The 21277-nt window shown below is 32.7% G+C and overlaps 1 protein-coding gene across 3 annotated transcripts in view; it reads right to left on the bottom strand.

The window, feature by feature from the left end:
• Positions 1–21277, bottom strand: part of LOC129224384 (ankyrin repeat domain-containing protein 16-like) — a 60510-nt gene that overhangs the window by 6121 nt on the left and 33112 nt on the right. The window contains exons 7-8 of one of the 3 annotated variants that reach the window (XR_008580686.1): positions 19185–19263; positions 9568–9693 (exon numbers count right to left, since the gene is read on the bottom strand). Coding sequence is in view for 2 of the 3 variants with exons in the window: in XM_054858827.1 (XP_054714802.1) it covers positions 13203–13231; positions 19185–19263 (108 nt within the window). In the remaining variant the exon portion in view is untranslated. Of the gene's footprint in view, positions 1–9567; positions 9694–13169; positions 13232–19184; positions 19264–21277 lie in introns of those variants that run through there. The other 2 variants (XM_054858827.1, XM_054858826.1) reach the window with 2 other exon arrangements.

Below are 21277 nucleotides of genomic sequence, written 5' to 3'. Positions count from 1 at the left end.
TTGTTTTTACAAAAATAAGCCAAGATTGTTGAACAATTGTGTTTTTACTTTTTTCGGGCGTACGCCTTATACTTCAGTTTTAATTCATTCGTTCAATAAGGAGAACTAAAAATTAATAAAAGTCATTTCTGATTGGTTTTTCACACTTATAGGATGCATATTACATCGTAATTAAAAATTAAAAATTCATCAAAATTGAAAACTACCTGAAATAAAAAAACATTATTTTTTTAAAAATATAATGAAAAGTATTGTGGAATATACTTTTATCGGCGGCTTCCGGTAAGCTAAAATTTACATGTATCAATAGTTTAATCCCTCCTGTAAATAAACAACAACATTTTAGCTGGGGCCACCTGCGACTGCAGTCGTGGCAGATGTTTTTGTTTGATCTTCGCTATTTACGAATACCAATATAGTAAGTTAGAAAATAACTCGTAATGGTATTACAGGGGTAAATTGCTTTTTCATCAAAGAAATTGGTCCTCAAATTTGACATGCTCTAGACTAACGTATGTCACAGTTTCACTACTTTGCAGGAGAGCCTAAAAACGTTTGTTTACTGTTTCCGAAAGTTGGGGCTTTTGAAACATTCATCAATAAATATAGAGGATTTTTTAAAAACAGATTTACGTTGTTATGCCTTAATGCGGAGCATTATTCTACATGCAGTAGTAGCCTGAAACTAACAATTTTCAGACATGTTTGGCTTTAAAGAAGATACATATGAGAAAGAAATTTTTAAAACTCATACAGAATTCTATATAAAAAGTTAAATAACCATTCTGTTCATAAAACAATGAAATTAGAAAATCATTAAACGTTTGAAATTTCTAATTTCCTTTTCGAAATCATTCTAGTATGAAGTTGTTCTCAGTTTGTCAACATTGCCAGAAAATATTGCTTGAGGGTATCAATTGCAATAAATAAACCTTGCGTGTGGCATACAACTGATTTAATTTATATTTTTCACTAAGCACAGAAATGAATTTGAACAACAGAGAAACCCCGATTTCACGTTTCTCAGAGGCCTGAATCAAACATAAAATACATAAAATATGGGAAAACGTAAAATACGGGAAATGTATAAAAAGCAAAAATCAGATAAGGAAACAAAAATAGTAATAAAGGTTGCTACGATGATGCTTATAAAATGTAAAAATGTGATATTTTGCGAAAAGAACATTATTGTACACACCAGTTTAGATCATTCTAACACATTAAGTAACGAATTCGGGCGTTTAGGTTGAAAACAGTCAGTAATAATGAGTCATTGAATCCAAAGTAAATACAGCATCTTCCAGGGTTGGAACACTTTGCAAAGTTTTTTCCTGATCTTTATGACAAAGAAAATAGTCTTTCACTATTATTAAGCTTTTAAATGCAGTATTGAAAGAAGAGACGAGTTGGGTTTCTTCTTCTTCTTGTTCATCTTCATTGGCGGCCAAAAAGTCCATAAGGTCAGCTACGGATGGAGCAGAAGCGTTTCTATTTTCATGGATTAACTTTCAACAGAGTGGATTATGTTTAAAAATGCACAGATTGAAAACCTTTTCTTAGTTTTAAAACATTTTTTCTCTTTTTTTTAACTGCCAAGGGAAAACGTAAAATGCGGGAAATTCATAAATAACAAACTTTCCATCTGGGTTAAATTAATATTATTAGTGTACGGAGAAACTGGGACCTGATGATAAAAAACTTAAAATGTGGGGAAAACGTAGATTCGAGGGACGTAAAATCGGGGATTCGCAGTGAATACGATCAGCAAGCATGAAGATAAATATTACCATGCAACAATTTTAACAATTTTCCAAAGCATTTTTTGAGAATATTCAAAGTTATTGAATTTTTTCGGCTTTTTTTGCCGTTTCGAAGCACTGTGCGCCGCCCAGTGTATTTTATTCAGGTTCATTAATTAAACACTAATAATTCTTTTATTCAAAATTTAAGTAAGATTTTTACACAAATCAAGAAATGCAAAAATAATTGAAACACATTTTAAAATTTTCAATCATTTAAAAGTCTTGATTCTTGTGCATAAAATATTTATTTGAAATTTCAAAGTAGAATAGGAGCTTTTCTTTCTTTTTTTTTTTAAACTGCAAATTAAAGGCTCACCTAGATTTTAACTAAAAAATAATAATATACAGTGGACATCATTGAACAGTACAATGATATTCTTTTCAAAATAGCTTTTGAATAAGCTACTATGCACACCATATAGCATTTAACAAATTCTGATACAGAAATTGTACCACTGCCATAAAGAATTTTTCTTATTAACTATTTACCCTAAAGATACAACTGAACAAGTTCAATGAAAGTAAAGCCAATTTGCAATTAAAATCACATACATACATTTCAGAATTGTAGAGAAATTCTTTTTCAAGCGTGAGTAAAGAAGAAATTTTTAACAAATTCATCAAAAACCAAAGTGAAAAAAAAGAGAGATCAATGAGTTGTTTCTGAAGGTTTATATTTCTTTACGGGAACAAAAGTGGATACAAATTTTGAAAAATATTTTTACGAAGTATGGGATTTATTACAAAATATGTCTACAAAACGGAAAAAATCATTAAAAACAAATGCCCATTTACAGAAGAAATAGGATGAAAGCAGAACAATTAAAACATCAGATGAATTCCGAATAGTCAGAATATATTTATTTTCAGGTGAAAATGAAAATCTTCTCAAAAATCAAAGTACTTAGGACAGGGCTCCCAAACTAGATACCGCAGGGAGAGGCTAGAGTCCAAAGCTTCCACTGAATCAATATGTACACTGGTGCAAGACATTAAGAGAATTTTCAGATTTGGTCAATTACCTCCAAAACTAATGGACCAATTTTAATGAAATTTGGTAAGTACATACACTGAAACAATACAAAACAAATAACCATCCAAAATTTTAAAGACACATGCATGATCATAAATAACACTCATTAGAGTGAGATGGTATGAAACAACAGTTGCAAAATGGAAAAAAAATGGGTTAGTAGGGGTTATGGTCCCCTCTAACAGACATATAGGCTTTGCAGTGTGGCTCCATACTTGAAATAAAGCAGTTTATGGGATACTGGGGCAATTGTTTCCACTCGTTCAAAAACGCTGTTTTCAGGCTATGGATGGTCCCTTTAGGGATGTTGTGAGTTGCTATTGCCCTTCCGAGAGCATCCCAGACATGCTCTTTAAAATTGGAGTCAAGAGATCTGCTTGGCCAATCCATACAGTGAATATCCTACCTTTCCAGAAATTCTTCGACTAAAACAGCTCTATGTGACATTGTGTTAACATCCATTAAAATTAACTCAGGGATAACAGCGCCCCTCAAGAGGTCAGCATATGGCTCCAAGACCACATCTCTACACCTCAAACTGTCCCAGATCCTCTCTCAAGACATGGAGGGATGGGCGGCCATTCAACATGATGCCTGCCTAGACCGTTAAACCACCACCACCATAATGCGGATTTCACGGATATTGGAGGGCAGGTAGCAGGTTCTTGCTTCTACTCACATGAACGTAGGACAAGAATAGTAGGTTAAACTGAATCGGGACCCACTACCTGCCCTGTTATTGTAAAAGCAATTATTTTTACGAGGCTTTAAATTTCGTAAGTCTGTCCAAATTGCAAAAATTTAAACCTTGTGAAATATTTTCTCCCTAATTTAGCAAAATTTGCAATTTTCAGTTCTGCTTGTATACAATTTAAAAACTTTTTGGCTCACAAAATCATCAGTATCTCCATTTTCACGAAAATAAGTGCTTTTACAGTATGTAGACCATAAGGAATGAATAAAACTTGGTCCCATAATTTCCTCAGCAAATTTCCCACAGAGGATATTTCTCCTTAAGTATGTCACTGGACTAATCTTATACATTGAAAATTACAACTTTAGAAGTTATAATTTCTTCTGTACAAACACATCAAGTATAGGTATTTTTTCAGTATTCATTCCATTTCAAGTTAACTAATGTGTTCATGTGGAATGTAGACCATAGGGAATGAATAAAAATTGGTCCCATAATTTCCTTAGCAAATTTCACACAGAGGGTATTTCTCCTTAAGTATGTCACTGGACAAATCTTATACATTGAAAATTATAACTTTAGAAGTTATAACTTCTTCTGTATAAACACATCAAGTATAGGTATTTTTTCAGTATTAATTCCATTTCAAGTTAACTAATGTATATGACACTACATTCCACATTGACATGTGGAATGTAGACCATAGGGAATGAATAAAAATTGGTCCCATAATTTCCTCAGCAAATTTGCCACAGAGGGTATTTCTCCTTAAGTATGTCACTGGACTAATCTTATACATTGCAAATTATAACTTTAGAAGTTATAACTTCTTCTGTATAAACACATCAAGTATAGGTATTTTTTCAGTATTCATTCCATTTCAAGTTAACTAATGTGTTCATGTGGAATGTAGACCATAGGGAATGAATAAAAATTGGTCCCATAATTTTCTCAGCAAATTTCACACAGAAAATATTTCTCCTTAGGTATGTCACTGGACTAATCTTATACATTGAAAATTACAACTTTAGAAGTTATAATTTCTTCTGTGTAAACACATCGAGCATAGGTATTTTTTCAGTATTTATTCCATTTCAAGTTAAGTAATGTGTTCATTGTGCAAAGTCATCTTCAAATGATTAGGGGGTGAGCAGAAGGCTTTGGTGGCAAAAATGCTTCAGTAGAAATATCAGAAAAGAAAGTAAGAAACACAATCTAAATATATAAAGTAATAAATTACATAAACCAAAAAAAAAAGCAAGCAAGAAGTTAAAATTATCTTCATTTTAATTTCAAAAAAATCTTCGCTAAGAGTTTTAAAAAATACTGGAGGAGGGATTAAATATCATACAATTATCTGAATCAATTGGGACCGCACCCCATTCGGAAAGCTAAATATTTGGTTGATTGGATTTAAGCAAAACAAAATAAAAAAAGAGTTTTAATTAATTTCTGCATGTATGTTGAAAATGGAAGAAAAAAAACTATTTTCAAAGAAAAAATTATTAAATAGAAACAAAAAACCCGATTGCATGAAAACCAAAAAAAAAAAAAAAAACTAAAAAGAAAAATGTATAAGCCCAACAGTTTAGAATGTTATTAAGTACTACTGCATAATTACACCGTTGAAATAGTAATACCGTACACAGATAAGACAAATCATAAATTCAAAAGCAGAATAGAAGGATCAACAGTCGGGGCCCATTTCTTTCTAATTCAAGGAACCCCGTAAAATTTGAATGGGCCCTGACTGTTGATCCATCAATTCTGCTTTTGAATTTATGATTTGTCTTAATCTGTGTATGGTTAAAAAACTATTTCAAAGGTGTAGTAATTTAGTAGTACTTAATAACATTTTAAACTACTGCGCTTATACATTTTTCTTTTTAGTCTTTTTGGTTTTTACGCAGTCGGGTTTTTTGTTTTTATTTAATATTTTTTTATTTTATACTTTTTAGTTAATTTTCATTGACTTAGTTATTATGATTATAAGACAGTATATTTCCCAACCTTGTCACTTTATTAAGGGAGTTTGTTTGTATCGTAAGGTTTATTAAGTAACTTGCGGTGGTCTAAACTACTGATAATTAGCCCCTCTACCGACCTAACTCGGCTTAAAACTACGTGTGCTTGCCCCTCTGCAAAAATGCGCGAACTTAAGTCAACCACAGCACAGCTATATAAACAGTCTGTATAACTTATGATGACACGAAATCGGAAACACCGTCAGGCAAATCTTTCTCAGAAAACTAAAAAAGCCTGCCACGAAAGTACATGTCGTGAAACTCAGGCCCTTGAATCAAGGCAAAAACAAATGCAACATGTTAGAGATGAAAATAGAATTAGTAGACTTTCTTTCTTTTGGTGTTTATTGCACGGATTTATTTTGATGAGGACTACAATCTGAGTGTCTTGCCTTCGTTATGCATAATAATTTCAATTACAGTACAAAATTCATTTAAAGAACACGTGAAAGAATTTACATCAGAAAGAGGGGAAAGTACATCCGGAGCGAATGTGTCTTGATCCACCGCACAGTGTGGCATAGTGGGCAAAAATCCACCGAACTCGCGGGTTTTGAGCTAGGATCTTCTATTATAGCTCAAAATGCGGCAATATTCTTCGACTATTTCATAGTGGTGCTACAATTTTGAATTTCTTAACCCCCTAAGCTCCGCAGAGCTCAGAATGGAGCCAAGTCGCGATTTTGAAAACTAAAAAGTATGATCATATTTTTTCCCTGATAGGTGGCTCAATGCTTAGTATAAATCGAGGAATTGGATGATGAAACACAACTTTTGATCGCTGCCGGGTGTTTAGAAATGCTTTTTTCCACCGTATAAGTCATTAAAAACATGATTTTTCAGGTTTTCCGTTGAAAAAATGGGTTTTAAACGGTTCTCACACATCTCCCGCGCAAGAGCAAATATATATTTTGATTCTAAACTACAACTTTTCAATCATTTCCCAAAGTTCATAAGGTAAAAACCTCCCTAAAGCACCGAAAAATCGCTCAAAGTCCGAATTTCAGCTCGAGATCCTACTATTTTCCACAAGAATAATTCTATGCAATAGCGGCAAACAGCTTGTTTTATATGTATACATTTATGTGTTTACATTTCGAGAATAAATCGTCTGCGTTCGAATAAAGACCTTTACATTTAGAATTTCCTAATGCTTTTGATGTTTTTAAGAAAATTTAATGTATTAAAGTAACAGTTGGGCAAATGTGTAGACGCAAAATAAGTATGTTTGTCTGTTTCCTCGGGATAATCGTAATATTCAAATTGTAACAAGGCATGTTCACTATTTTACATAAGTGTTTTTTTGGAATTTTAATTTAAAATGTAAAAACACATGTTAAAATTTTAACGGTTTTAAACTAAATAATTGATGCTCAGATGGACCCTCTTAGCCCCAATGTTGTTTCTAACAACATCATTTATAGGTTAAATTACAGCTTAATTTAAGGTATAGGACTGAAAGAATTAATGAAATTATGATTTTACTTCACTCTAATTTAAGAACGAATATTTACAAATATATGTCCATTAGCTTTCACTTTAAAAGTATGAAAAGCAGTAAAGACATCTTATTTTTACTTTATTATAATGTTTTATTGAATTTATATTAAAATTTATGTGTTGTTTTGTTGGTCTTGCACGCAGAAAGTAATTTCAAAAAATGTAATTTACATAATTTGTTTAAATACTTATTTATGTAACAGAGGACAAAGTTTTCTATTTTGTATACTTATGTAAAAGAGTGAGCATCCCTGTTACAATTCAGATATTACGATTATTCCGAGGAAACAGACAAACATACTAATTTTGCGTCTACACATTTGCTGAACTGTTACTTTAATACATTAAATTTTCTTAAAAACATTAAAAGCATTAGGAAATTCTAAATGTAATGGTCTTTATTCGAACGCAGACGATTTACTCTCGAAATGTAAACACATAAATGTATACGTATAAAACAAGCTGTTTGCCGCTATTGCATAGATGTATTCCCGTGGACAATAGTAGGATCTTGAGCTGAAATTCGGACTTTGAGCGATTTTTCGGTGCTTTAGGGAGGTTTTTACCTTATGAACTTTGGGAAATGATTGAAAAGTTGTAGTTTAGAATCAAAATATATATTTGCTCTTACGCGGGAGATGTGTGAGAACCGTTAAAACCCATTTTTTCAACGGAAAAAACCTGAAAAATCATGTTTTTAATGACTTATACGGTGGAAAAAAGCATTTCTAAACACCCGGCAGCGATCAAAAGTTGTGTTTTATCATCCAATTCCTCGATTTATACTAAGCATTGAGCCACCTATCTGGGAAAAAATATGATCATACTTTTTAGTTTTCAAAATCGCGACTTGGCTCCATTCTGAGCTCTGCGGGGCTTAGGGGGTTAAAAAATTCAAAATTGTAGCACCACTACGAAATAGTCGAAGAATTTTGCAGCATTTTGAGCCATAATAGAAGATCCTAGCTCAAAACCCGCGAGTTCGGTGGATTTTTGCCCATTATGCCACACTGTGCACCGTCTCAAGTGAGAGAAGCAATTGCTTAGACCACTCGGCCATTGAGACCCCAATTAGTAGGCCTAGTAAACAAGTAGCGTGCAACACAATGTGCAACACCCAACGTGCGCCGATCCCAAACAGACAAAATATGGCACCTGGTTATTGATATTGTGAATTTTGATTACTGTCATGTGTTTAGTGACACTCCCAAGGTTAAAACGAATCGATTGACGTAAGAATTACCAAAATTGGTCAAGGCGTTTAGCCTGTAGAACGCCACATAGGAACAAACATACATAGACTTGGAAACATATTACCCTTCTTTGCGTTGCGTATGTGCAGTCGGGTAAAAAAGAGCTTTTCATTAAGCAAATGAAAAGGTAGCTTTTATATGCTAAGCTTATTTACAAGTACTGTACATGAGTATACAATGTATATATTACACTTAGAATGAAGGTCATTGCTTGCTGAATATCTAGGTCAAAGTAAACTGTTTGACTAGCTTTTGCAAAAGAGTAATTGATCAAAACAGTATTGCATCAGGTTCATTAAAAAAAAAGATAAAACAGTTAATTTTTCCTGAACAATAAATCATCATTGATTCGTTGACACATTAAAAATTTCACTAATTAAAATAGTTCAGCTCTTGGAAACTGAAGTAAATAGATGAACTATTGAGATGAAGGAACATTTGAACTGAGAAATTATTGGAATGGAGGGGCAATACGAAGTTTAAAAAAGAAAGACGCAGCAAGTATTTCAGTCTTTATGGTTGGTGTCTTAAAAAAGGTTTTTTTTTTCAAATGTGAAATTGGCTATCTCAGGGGTGGAAAATGAAAAATTCATTTCTTTATCAGTTTTGTATCAGAAAAATGCCAATTTTGTATCAGTAAAAATAGTTTTGCATCAGAATGATCAGTTTTGTATCAGGTGAATTCATGATTTCATAAAAAAATCTTTAATTTTGTGCACTGTCACTACTCAGTTTGAAGCAAATGTAAAACATATGCAGAAAAAAAAGTACATAATATTTTTTTTAAACCAATTTAAAGGCAATATAGAAATTTAAAAAACATGCGCAAAAACTACTTTTAGTAAACGTACGATTAATCATAATACATCCCTAACCAGAATCTTAATTTAGTTCTGTGGTTATTTGCTAAAAGTTGATAGGTCAAATTAATTTGACCATATGCTACTTTACCGATCAGGATATGTTTTAAGAGTGGTATTTTTCTATGCCAGAATTTGTTCAGCAGAAAAAATTAACTACCAAACATCGTCTTATATATAATAATAGCCAATGATTGAGTAACCTGCGTGTTTCAACAATGAAACCTGCGCCACGACATGACAATTTGGTAATACAAATTTGGTAATGTTTAACATGCAGGAAAAGGCTCTCATTGCGAGAAGGCTGAACTCGATCCGGCAACTTAACAGTTTTACTGGTAAGAATGTGTCATTTCAGGGGAATGAAGAAACGCAAAAATGGTCAACAATGGTCTACCTACTGGAGTTTAGGGTTAATCCACTGGAGTTAGGGTTACCATTTCAACTATCAAAATATCAGCAAACAGGCAATGACTTCGTTCAAATGTAGAAGCAATTTTCACCCGTCATACCTTGCCGGTGACTTCCTAGTGATATAATAAAAACTTTCACATAATTCTGCACCAAAACTAGATAACTCTACATATCCTCTTTTGTTTTCACTCTTCTGAAAAGATGACAAATTTGACATATCAACATTTGGCAAACAATCACAGAGTTGTTTCTTAGCAGTTGTTGCAAACGTTTGTCATATACAGTGAAACCTCCCTTAACGGACACTCCCGAATAATGGACACCTCTAATTAACGGACATTTTTGCAAGTCCCAGTCCCTCAATATAGGCCATTCCATGTAATTCACTCTGAATAACGGACACTCCGAATAACGGACAGTTATTTCACAAAAAAATTTCCTTGCAATCGTACCGTTTTTTTTTCTTTTCACAGAATATCTTAGTAACTGCTTGCCTTACAAAGCTTTTCATCCTCCACAACTGATATCCCCCCCCCCCCGTCATTTCCTTATCACTGTTTCTTGGAATTAAAAGGGCGGTAACGGGCAGAGGCAGCGATTGGGGCTTAAAAGTTGGGGGCAGAAAAAAAAAGAACTAAAAGGCATGGTACTTTTTGCGGGCAGCAAAAAGTAAAAAATAAAAAAAAGTCATAATTTTGTAACGGCTAGTTTTGAGAGTATTGAAGCAGATAAGTGAAAACTGATGTCAGTCTAACAATTAACGTATGTTTTTCTTAAGATTTTAATGAATTTTGTACACTAACTATTCAAAAGTAAAGATAAAAAAGAGGAAACTGGGCGCTTTTTCTAACTGGGGCTCTCGGGAGATGCAATTGAGCAGACCGGCGCCGGTTGTAGTCGGTTTTATGGTGCCATGGTTTCGTTGGGTTGTTTAATTTTTAGATATGAGAAAGATTTGCCCATATTCAAGGTCATATTGCCAACTGTCAATCATGCAATACTGATACTCGATATAAAATAAATAAATTAACCATAAAAAGTGTGTGGGGGGGGGAGGTGGGTTGCTTCGCCGAATCGCCGCCGTTGGTAATGCAAAAAAGAGATGTCAAACTGTTTTAACTGATTACTTTAATTGATTAAATGCTTTTTAAGACAAGTGTGTGCGGTCAGTATACCTTTATTAAGAAAAAACAGATTAATTACACTTGACGTAAAATGTAGTAAACCTTTCGCAATTGTTCCGATTATGTTCTACAAAGGGAACAACAGTCCATTTTGAAAAAGGTAAGTTAAGTAGTTCCTCCTAATAGCGGACACCTCCCAATAACGGACAAAACTTCTGGTCCCTTGACTGTCCGCTATTCGGAGGTTTCACTGTATTTATTAATAGCATTACATGACACTGACAACAACTAAAGGATTTCACTTTAAAAATGCCTTTTGCATATTTATTACACACAAAGCTAAAGAAAGAGGGGGAAAAAACACCTTCAAAAAACAAATTTATAAGCAAATTCTATTACAAAAAAAAAAAAGAGGGGGTGGGGGAGATACTAGTGTAACGATGTGAGTTTCTTTTTAACTTTGGCAAAAAAGAAAAAAAAAACTTTTTCTTTTGGAATTGATAAGCTGACTCAAAAAATTAAAACTTTTGGGTGCAAAAAACATTTCTTTAACAGAAAGATTTGAAAATAAAATAAAGTTAAAAAAATTGCATGAATTACAGATTTGCTTAGAAGATATAAAAATTTTCATACCTCAACATGTCATGAATATAATTTAGAAACCATTACATCAATAAGTTATTCACACATACACAACCAAACTTATAGACTCTTAAAATTTTCTCATCTTGCATCAATGTCTGAAATTTTACTTTTAATACTTGAATTAATAGGTCCCCTTATATAAAAATTTCCTCAAGCTTTTAAGACTTTTTCAGCACTTAGATCTTTGAAGATTTTAAAAATCCTTAAAAAAGAAGCTAAAAGTGTTTCAAAATTTTAATTAACAACTACTGATGAAATTATTTACCAACATCTATTACTCACTGAGATCTCACTGATTCTTTGCAGGCAATAGATTAACATTAATTTTAATGTTATTAAGCAATTCATTGGCTGAACAAAAAAAAAAAAAAGGACCTGGACCTCATATTACTGTTTTGTTTGACGATTTACACATTACCTGCCGTGACCACATATTTGCATTACCTTTAACTTCACTCAATGTTGATACGTCACTTTTAATTAGTTCAAACTTCATCAGGTTCCAGGGAAAATTTTCTTACTTACCATCGGTAGTCTGCGGCAGATATTCTATTGAATAAACTATATTTTGTTTTATGATTTGAACCTAAAATAGATGCAGGTATGCATGGCAGCCAGCAGATAATATGCTAAAGAAACTACTTTACCAAAAATATTTTTAAAGAAATCAATGCATGTATGTGTGATAGGGATTATACTGCTTAGATGCAGTTTTTAAAAAAATAAATTTTAATGTTTTTCATCAACTCTTAAGACACTTTTTCTACATATATTATTAAATTATAAGTAGGGAAATGTGGGGGCAACATGAAATAGTTAAGAGAACATACTTTTTTTCAAAATGAAAAAAAAATGGAAATATGTGCTGAAAATTACGGTACAGAAAGAAAGAACTATGTATTTGAAAATAAAACCTGCATTGAAACATTATTTTTTATTTTTAGCAGTAAATTTATATGCCTTCAAAAAAAGGTGGAAATTTTTTACTTCTTTTGTTTTATGGGGCAAAGTAAAAAAAAAAAAAATCTGATGAAATATTTTCTATTTGATTGTTAAAGATATTATTGATAAAAAAAATAGTAAAATTAAAGAAAAGAATTAATGACTGAATGAAGAGGAAATGAAACAACAAATGAATAAATAAATAAGTTTGTTAAGGTGGTGAGGGGTACTAAAGATAAGCTGCAGAAGGGTTTGGAATAATGATAAGGAGAGGGTTTAGAAACATAAATGCTGGTTTATTAATATTATATAAACATTTGGATGCATGATCTAATAGTATAGTGGTATTAGTACAAAATATTGTATAATGGCCATTTTTAAGAAATATTAATTAAAAAAACCTTACTGATCAGCAAAAAGATTGAAGTGCTGTGATACATATGTGTAACATGGTGTGTAATCAAAATTTCAATTTACAATTTCTAGGATAAAATATTAGTGCAAAAGTGACGGAACATTACAGAAAGAAACATACAACCTTTTTATGCTCAGAAGCACATGGATTGGCGAATCACAATTTTGAAGACACCAACATCAATATTTATAAAAAATCATAAATCGCTCCGCACATGATTTATTAATTCGTTGGCGATACTTGTTGCTCGTGTTTTATTACGAACCACTTTTTGGATGCATTGGGATTTCACATCTTAGTTGTTGTGCTCATCAGATGTACAAGAGTTTTCCAAGAACTAAAGATCACCTTATTCTCAGTTCCTCATCCACATCATCAGCATTCATAGATTGAAGAAATTTTTCTTCCTACTTGTTTTAGCAGAAAGCTCAAGACACGAAGAAAAGTTGAAGCTCACATCAGCAGGTGATTCAACCAGCAGAAAAACTTGAAAGAGTCACCAATCTTTATGCATGACCCCGAACACTAAAAAGTGAAGGGGAGTCGAGGAAAACCTTGCAAACTACATTCTTGCACAAATTCCACAAACTCTTTTTGAAATGAAAAATCAACTATCAAAGGGACCTCTGGCCCTCAAACTATGAAAGATTGCGTGCCAGGCACAATAGATGATGTTGCCATCTATGGACAGTTCGAGAAGTTAAAACTAGGCCAGGAGTCGAATAACTTTCTGGTGTGGCACCCCCAGAGGTATCGTTTTACTTGGAGAACATTGTGACCACGAGCATATTTAACGTTGCTCAGTCACCATTAATGACGACGGCGGATCTTCGACCAGCGAGGATCGAACCCAAGACCCTTCTGGTCCGAAGTCCAATGCCTTACCGATCAGGCCACCACGGCCCCAAATGAAAAATCAAGCCATGCCGGAATGTGTAGGTTAACTGTAAGGTTGCAGTTACAAGTGGTCAAAACGGTGAGAGGTAGAAAAAGCGGGCGCTGGGATAGAGGTACATTTTGCATGGAAGGTGAAACGCAGTAGAAGGCAGGTGTGATAAATCATGATTGTCACATTTCTCCCCCCCCCCCCTCCCCAAGAAAAATTTACATAAAAGTTCAAGTACACAACCTCTTGAATAATAACCCGAAAATGAAAACATTGAAATTTGGCATATACAGAACACAAAATGACTAACAATGAATACACAAAATAAACCAACAACAATACATAAACACAAAACATAAGTAATGCACACAATGCCAAAAGTCACTTTGGACTTTCGTATAAATTCTACAAAATGTCTAAAACATTTTCAAAGAGTTTAAAGGTTTTTGATACCAAAAACATTTCTGATGAACACACCAGCATAAACTCAAGCAATTAAATATGTGAAAAGGAAAAATTTTCAGTCATCCATAACAAATTTTTTCTTATTTCTTTATTGTAGTATTATGCTGGTCAAATTCTAACTATCTTTGATCATTTGTGTTTTACCAAACAATGATTAACCTTTGACACATGAATTAGTGAATTTCACTTGTAACATCAATGACTATTCACATATTTTGAAAATTTTATGTTTAATTTATGTTTTTCATTTCTTAATGCAATGATTGCAAATGACATGCCTTTTTTGCTTATGCGCATAAAATAAAACTTCAGATGTTCAAACTAAATATAATGCAGCTAAAAATTCTGTTTCTTTACATAGAGAAAAAATACATTTTTGTTTATTTGCCAGAATTCATATTTGGTGGAATAATGCGGTTCACTAAAAAATTAGTCTCTGTTGATCTATGAAAGCAAGATACCGACTGAAGTATGTGAACACCAGATAAATTTAAAAAAAATATTTTTGACACTTTTGAAAAAAAAAGATTTTCCCCACAATCGAAAATTCGGACCATCCAGACAAAAAACGACCGTCTATTTTGTGAGCTCTCAAAATGCTAGAAAATATTACTTTCAAAAAAATATCTAAAGAGAAGAAGAAAAAATTTGCACCCCTACACCTATGTGTTGACAAAACATATTAGTAAAAATTTCTAAATGCAAAAAAAAAAAAAAAATGTGGAAATTTTAACATTCATTAAATTGCTAATTGTCATTTATACAATATCATTGTACACATCATTTTCACTATTTATTTCATTGATACTTTCAATTTGAGCATTCATTAAATTTGTATTTAGAGGAACTTGTAAAAAAAAGTTTGCTTACATGATACGTTTTTGTTAAATCCCTTTGTTCATCTTGAAATTTTATGAGATAATTGTCATTTTTCAATTTTCTAGTGACTATATGAGGACCATCATATTTTGGACAAAAGGTGTTTGTGTGAGAGGGTATTTCTACAAATACTTTATCCCCACATTAAAATTTGGAATGGCATGATCCTTGATGTATTTCTGATGTTTTGAAAAATATTCATTTTATACAAATACAAAAGTGACGACCAGCAACAGGCTCTGGGCCCAGCTAGATTGGTCCTAGTCAATTTACAATCCCCAGTGAAGATCAATGGCCCTCTTAAAACTATCTACTCCCTTGCTCATTACCACCTCTTCCGGTAAACTGTTCCAAGGTTCCACTACCCTGCTAAAATAATAATTTTTCCTAACATCCATGTTAGCCTGAGATTTAAATAGCTTAAAACAATGACCCCTTGTCCTGTTTTCAGTGCTAAACTTCAGCCCCATAACATCTTTCATTTTAATAAATTTAAACAACTGAATCATGTCCCCTCGGTCACTTCTTCATTTTCATTGAATCTTACCATTTTCCTAGTTTTTAGAATATGCTCTTTAAGGAGTTTTAGGTATTTTGATGGGTTTTCTATCTCATTTGATTGAGAAGTAAGCTGAGAAGGTAAGGATCAAGTGTTAGATTGAATTTAATAAGCTTGTCAAAAAATTTTTGAAGCCACAAAGTTCCTGAATTCAATTACCTGCAACTATATCATCAAGAAGTAATTGTACATTGGGACCCTTTATATCTCCTAGACATTTTAGAATCAAGCTATGAAAATATGATGTAGAATTTACACTACCAAAAGGTAATCTTTTAGGAGCAAAATTGCCTAATTCACAACAAAATGCAAGTTTGTGTACATCTTCATCTCTAAGTTGAATTTGGAAAAATGCAGACTTTAAGTCAAGAACACAATAATATTCCTTTCAAGCAATGTCATGTAAAATGTCAGTAATTAGAGGCAGACAGATATGCAATAAATTAAATTCGGGAGTGACAGCATTAGCCGAGCCTAGAGTTTGGTATGACTTTGAAAATACCCTACTGTTTTCCATAAGCATATTGAGTACTTTACTCCAATCAGGTTCATTAAGGTATTCAACTTTGAAGTCAGATTCGTTAAGTTCCTTTTTTCTTAATTGAATTACTTCTTGCATTTTTTTTTACATTACGCGAAATTATATTGATAATATACTGTCTTTTAAATATTAATAGAAAAATGTTTTTTGTTTTTCTTTTGCTGGTAGAAATGCTAACAAATGAATAAATAAAATAAGCTTGCATTTATTTAAGATTTTAACAGATCTATCAATTCCATTTACCACTTTCAATTTCCCATGGCCCACAAATCAGGTGAAATTAAAACTTTATGATGTGACATCCAATGTTATAAAACTTCCATATAATTAAACACTTAATACAAGCTGAATCATTGGACACCATATTTACAAAATGACATTATCAGTGTGGCTAACCTTGAAGAAACAATTTAGTTTTGAAATTTTGTGGAGCAGCTGGGTATATTCTAAAAAATTTATTAAAAAACTAAACCCAATCTAAAACTTTTTGAGCTTTGATGGTCATTTTAAGTACTAGCACAAAAATGATTATTTTTAAATTGATAAAAAAGTTTTAAACACTATGTCATGATTTGAGAATATAAGCATCTTTAATTTCCTATATTTACATGTCTGTCATAATAAAATAGCACAGTATAATTAAAATAAATTTGAATTCATTAAAATCTTCAAGAGCTATATCTTTGGTGAGCCTGATAAGCCTTAAATCTAGATTTGAAGAATGATGTTGGCTCAAACTAACTCGGATGGAATAGGATAAACATTTTTTAATGGGTGTGGCAGTCTTCATTAAAAAAATAAATAAATAAATAGATAGATAAATGAATAAAGTATAAAAAGGGATGAAAATTTCAAAATATTAGTCTACAAAAAAGTATTAATATCAAAGCTGTAGAATGGCATAGCAGATAAAAATGAGAGAGTGTTACAGAAGCAGATGCAAGCGGATTTCAAAAGCTACATCTAACGATTGCACCCACCATTTCCCCCTCCACTCCTATTTCACCCTTTTCACCAACAGCAAAAAGTTCCTTACTTTCTTTCTACTCAAGAAAGAACGTGTGCCTCAGCAAGAATCCTGATGGGAAGGTCAGGGCAGAAGGGAGGTGAGGGGGTATTTGCACGAAAATTGCTAGAAAGTGGCTGTGAAATGAGCATGGCAAAACAATGAGCATAAAAGTCTTCAGCAAAAAATTAAAAACATAGTCCACAAAAAGTTTTCAGGTTCAAGTTATAGGATGGCACAGTAAACAAAAATGAGCGAGTGTCATGGAATATGGAAACGGATGCAGTCGGATTTCGAAATGCATAAATGCTGACGCTTTCTACATCATTCTTGAGCCTTTTCCTCTCTCCAACCAAGAAACAAAGTTCCTTTCTTCTTTATAGTTTAGAAAGAACACGTGAGTCAGCAAAAATCAAGATGGATCGTTTGAAAATGCTCGGTGCCTCGGCAATGAAAAAAATATTGTTAAATGAAGGGTGGTAAAGGAAGTAATTAATGAATGAATGCGTAAATGATTTGATAAAGGATTGTATCAGTAAATGGAACAAATTATTTCACTTTTCCCATTCGCTTTGCTCTGCATGCACTTGACTAGCTACAAAGTATTTTAAAAATAAATAAGTATACTAATAAGCAAATAAAAACTGCACCGAATATTAGTAGGTCTAAATAAATACTTAAAATGTTAATGACAAGAACTTTATCATTTAATAATGACAAAATTAATTTATGACTTATAAAATATTACAATATGAGTATTAATTTTTGAAAATGGCTTGTATTATCATATTCTTTGACTTTCAGAGGTAATTTTTTCTTGAATGGAGTAGACTACATTTGTTACTACATAGCTAAAATATTATTAGAAAGGTGGTGCTAAAAGCAGAGTAAATATTTCCCCATTCCACTTTGACCCGATATTTCATTTCCCCCCACATTTCCCTACATCTTAATTTTTATTCAAAACATGAAATAATTATAAAATAGGAAGTAATAAGCCAATTTAAAGAAACATAGGTGAAAATAACTTCCACTTTTCAAAATTGTTGAAAAATTTACAGGATGCAAAAGGATTGAAACTTAAAAGCACGGACACTATTTTCGGCGAATATAAACACTTCTTTTCCCTCTTTTACTTATATGCATCTTTTTAACTTTCAGTGACAAAAAAATGAAAGCAACAGCTATTTTTTTCTGTAGTGAATGTTTTTGGATGATAAAATTGAACTTTTGGCGCAGTTTGGCACTAAAATTGCGATTTTGGTCGTTTTGTATCAGGCTGTATCAGAATTTGAAAATTGGCGCAGACTTTCCACCCCTGCTATCTGATTAAATCTAGCACCAAAGCATCACGTAGATGCAGTCCTGCTAAGTATTTGATGTATTAATTCTTTGTAGCTTAACTCAACAACAACCTTGCAAGTAATTGCATTTGAATTATGTACAGGAGGAAAACCCAGTCAGTCGGTTTGCTCAAGGAAACGGAATAATGATCAAATCTGTTGGCTGAAGTACGAGTATATTGGCTGAAGTGCACTTTCTGAATTGTCTATCTCTTCACAAAGCCCTCTAAATTGTCAGAGATATTTGTTAAAAAATAGGCAATAAAGGAAACACTTGTCAGTCAAACATTCAACTACATAGCTTATAAATTATGTTCTTTGCCTGATGGGGATTTCCCGCTGTTCCCATCATTTCCTTCTGCCCTTCTGAAATAGATTTCCAGACCATATAGGAGGAGGTTCATGTCAGTCATCTTCCCCCTGAACCGCCAATACCATTACATCCATATTGTGTTCAAACAGTTTATGAATAAAATGTAAACAATTGCAACAAACTTTTCAATTCATTAAAATGTTTAAAAGTAAGAAAAATATTTGAAATACTACTTCTTTTCATTGCTTATGAAAATGCTCTATTGCATTTTTGCCCTATTAGGTGCATTATTCCTGGCAGATTTGGTGCTTTTTATTGACATCCAAGCAGTTTCAGAAATTTTTCGTACCCAAAAACGGTAGGTTCATCCCAGGGGAAGGGGGGGGGGATTCCTCAGAATGCCCCCCCCTGAAATGGTAGTCTGTATCTGCCCCTGTTCAAGACAAGCAGTGAAATTAATTTTATGAAAGAACGTGCATAACTTACCAGTGCGACATTTATTGTCCTTTATAGTAGGAGTAGCATTCAACTTTAATAATAGTTTTATACAGTCACTATTGTTTTCCTGTTAAGAAAAAAATAAATAAAATCAACCAAATAGTTACAAAATGAGGAAATGCATTACACAGGCCTGTCATTTATGGGGGATCGATCGACTCCCCTGGCTTTGAAAAATTCATGCTTTACATGTAAGTGGGCATGGTTTTTGCCGTTTTCGGATAAAAGTTGCATTGTATTATACACCCTTTGCCTCCACCCCTGGACAAATTTGAAATGACAAGCCTGTTATTACAATAAGAATTTTTATAGAATCAAACGAATTTTAATTTTTTTTCAGCATTTATGCCAAAACTTTGATTAGTTCTTGAAACAAATTTTACAAACTACTGATTCTCTGAACACATATGAAATGTATGCATTGCAGATTTGCAACTCATGTCAATGAGGCACAACACACACCCATAAAAAAATCTATAAGCCAGTTTTGATTATAGAAGCATTTTTTCCTTAGCTGTTACAAAACTATCCCATCATCCATTGTCAATGAAACTGCTGCTTAATTGTACTAGAGCTCACATTAACTTGGTGGCTGCTACTCTCTTTTTTCTTTGGTGAATTTATACATATTAGATGGAGTTCAGACTAATTTTATACTACAAATAGTAAAAACTACATTAATTACAGCATAAAATTTGCACTTGACTGAATATGCACTGTTTCACAGCTATGAAGAACCCCTTTTTCAGTGTAAAAGACATCAGTTTACGGGGATGAAAGAATACATCCAACAACAGTCATCTCTACTGGAAAAGAGGTTCCTTGCAGCTTGGAAACATGAACAGACAATCATTAGCAAATTTTGTGGCTTATCAACAGTGTTTTTTCATTTTTACTTTCAGCACAAAGTATTATTTTATCTCTTAGTTTAAGACTATTTACATTAAGACACATGCATACAAACATAGATTTGGCAGAAAAATCGCCTGTAACATTTATTTTTTTGTTAAAAATTAAGCCCAGCTACAATGTCTTATAAACTGAACAGGAAAAAAAAATGTCTGACCTTTAATGACGACAAGCATGCCAAATATAATCTATATAACGTGGCTGAAGTTATATAGATTATATTTGACACTAGGGGATATTTCAATAATTGGGAATATGGCAATCTTTCTTTTCTGGCATCAATTTTTGTCTCCAGTGCCTGCGCGAGAGGTATTTTTCTTTGCAAATCAAAACAAAGAGATTGGAAACATCTTTTCACATAGGGTTACTATAAATCAGCAGGGTTACCAAAATAAAATTATTTATGCCAAAAATGAAACGACTGCGCTAGATTCCCAATTATCGAAATATCCCCTTACACTACCTTGGGAAGGTAAACAGTAGAACCTTTAAATTTTTCTTTTTTCTTTTTTTTTTTTTTTTTTGTATTTTGTCATTTGTTTTCTTTTAGTTTTATTGCACAAACTTGCTCATTTGGTTTCTGCTGAAAATGAAGCCAAAAAGAAAGGCAAACTCCAACATCTTAATAGTGTTTGAGGAGAAACAAAAACATGTTCTTCAAATATCTCAAAAATGGTGTTACAGGTTTGAGCACCTGACTCAAGGTACATTCGGGCCTCTTAGAAATAAACAGAGAGTTACATATATGTTTCATGAGCCTAACTGGATCCCTTTCAGGGCTCCTATGCCGTGGGACACCTTGCAATTACTACAGGAAAAATGCACCACTGAGTTGTAAACTTTATATTAACTTGGATATTAAGACTTCTCAATCAGTTAATTAGCAAACTTTAAGCAATATTCTCAATAATGGGAATGCAAATGCTCCACTTACAAGTTAAAAAACTGGTTTCACACCTTTTGATTGCTGCTTATTTGAATTTTTAGAAAAAAGAAAGGTGTGGTTCCATAGTAAAGATTACTGAACCATATAAATTAAAAAAAAATATCACATATGATTTTCATTTTGTGTGGGGAAATTGGTGACAATGATTAATTTTATAATTTAAAAGGATTAAAATAACTGAATTCAGTGGGGCAACAGCCCATGGGAGTCAAAGCCTGCTGTGCCC

Source organism: Uloborus diversus, chromosome 6 (genome assembly GCF_026930045.1).
Source record: "Uloborus diversus isolate 005 chromosome 6, Udiv.v.3.1, whole genome shotgun sequence".
In the NCBI taxonomy this organism is placed as follows: domain Eukaryota; kingdom Metazoa; phylum Arthropoda; class Arachnida; order Araneae; family Uloboridae; genus Uloborus; species Uloborus diversus.
This window is presented reverse-complemented; position numbering and strand designations above follow the sequence as displayed.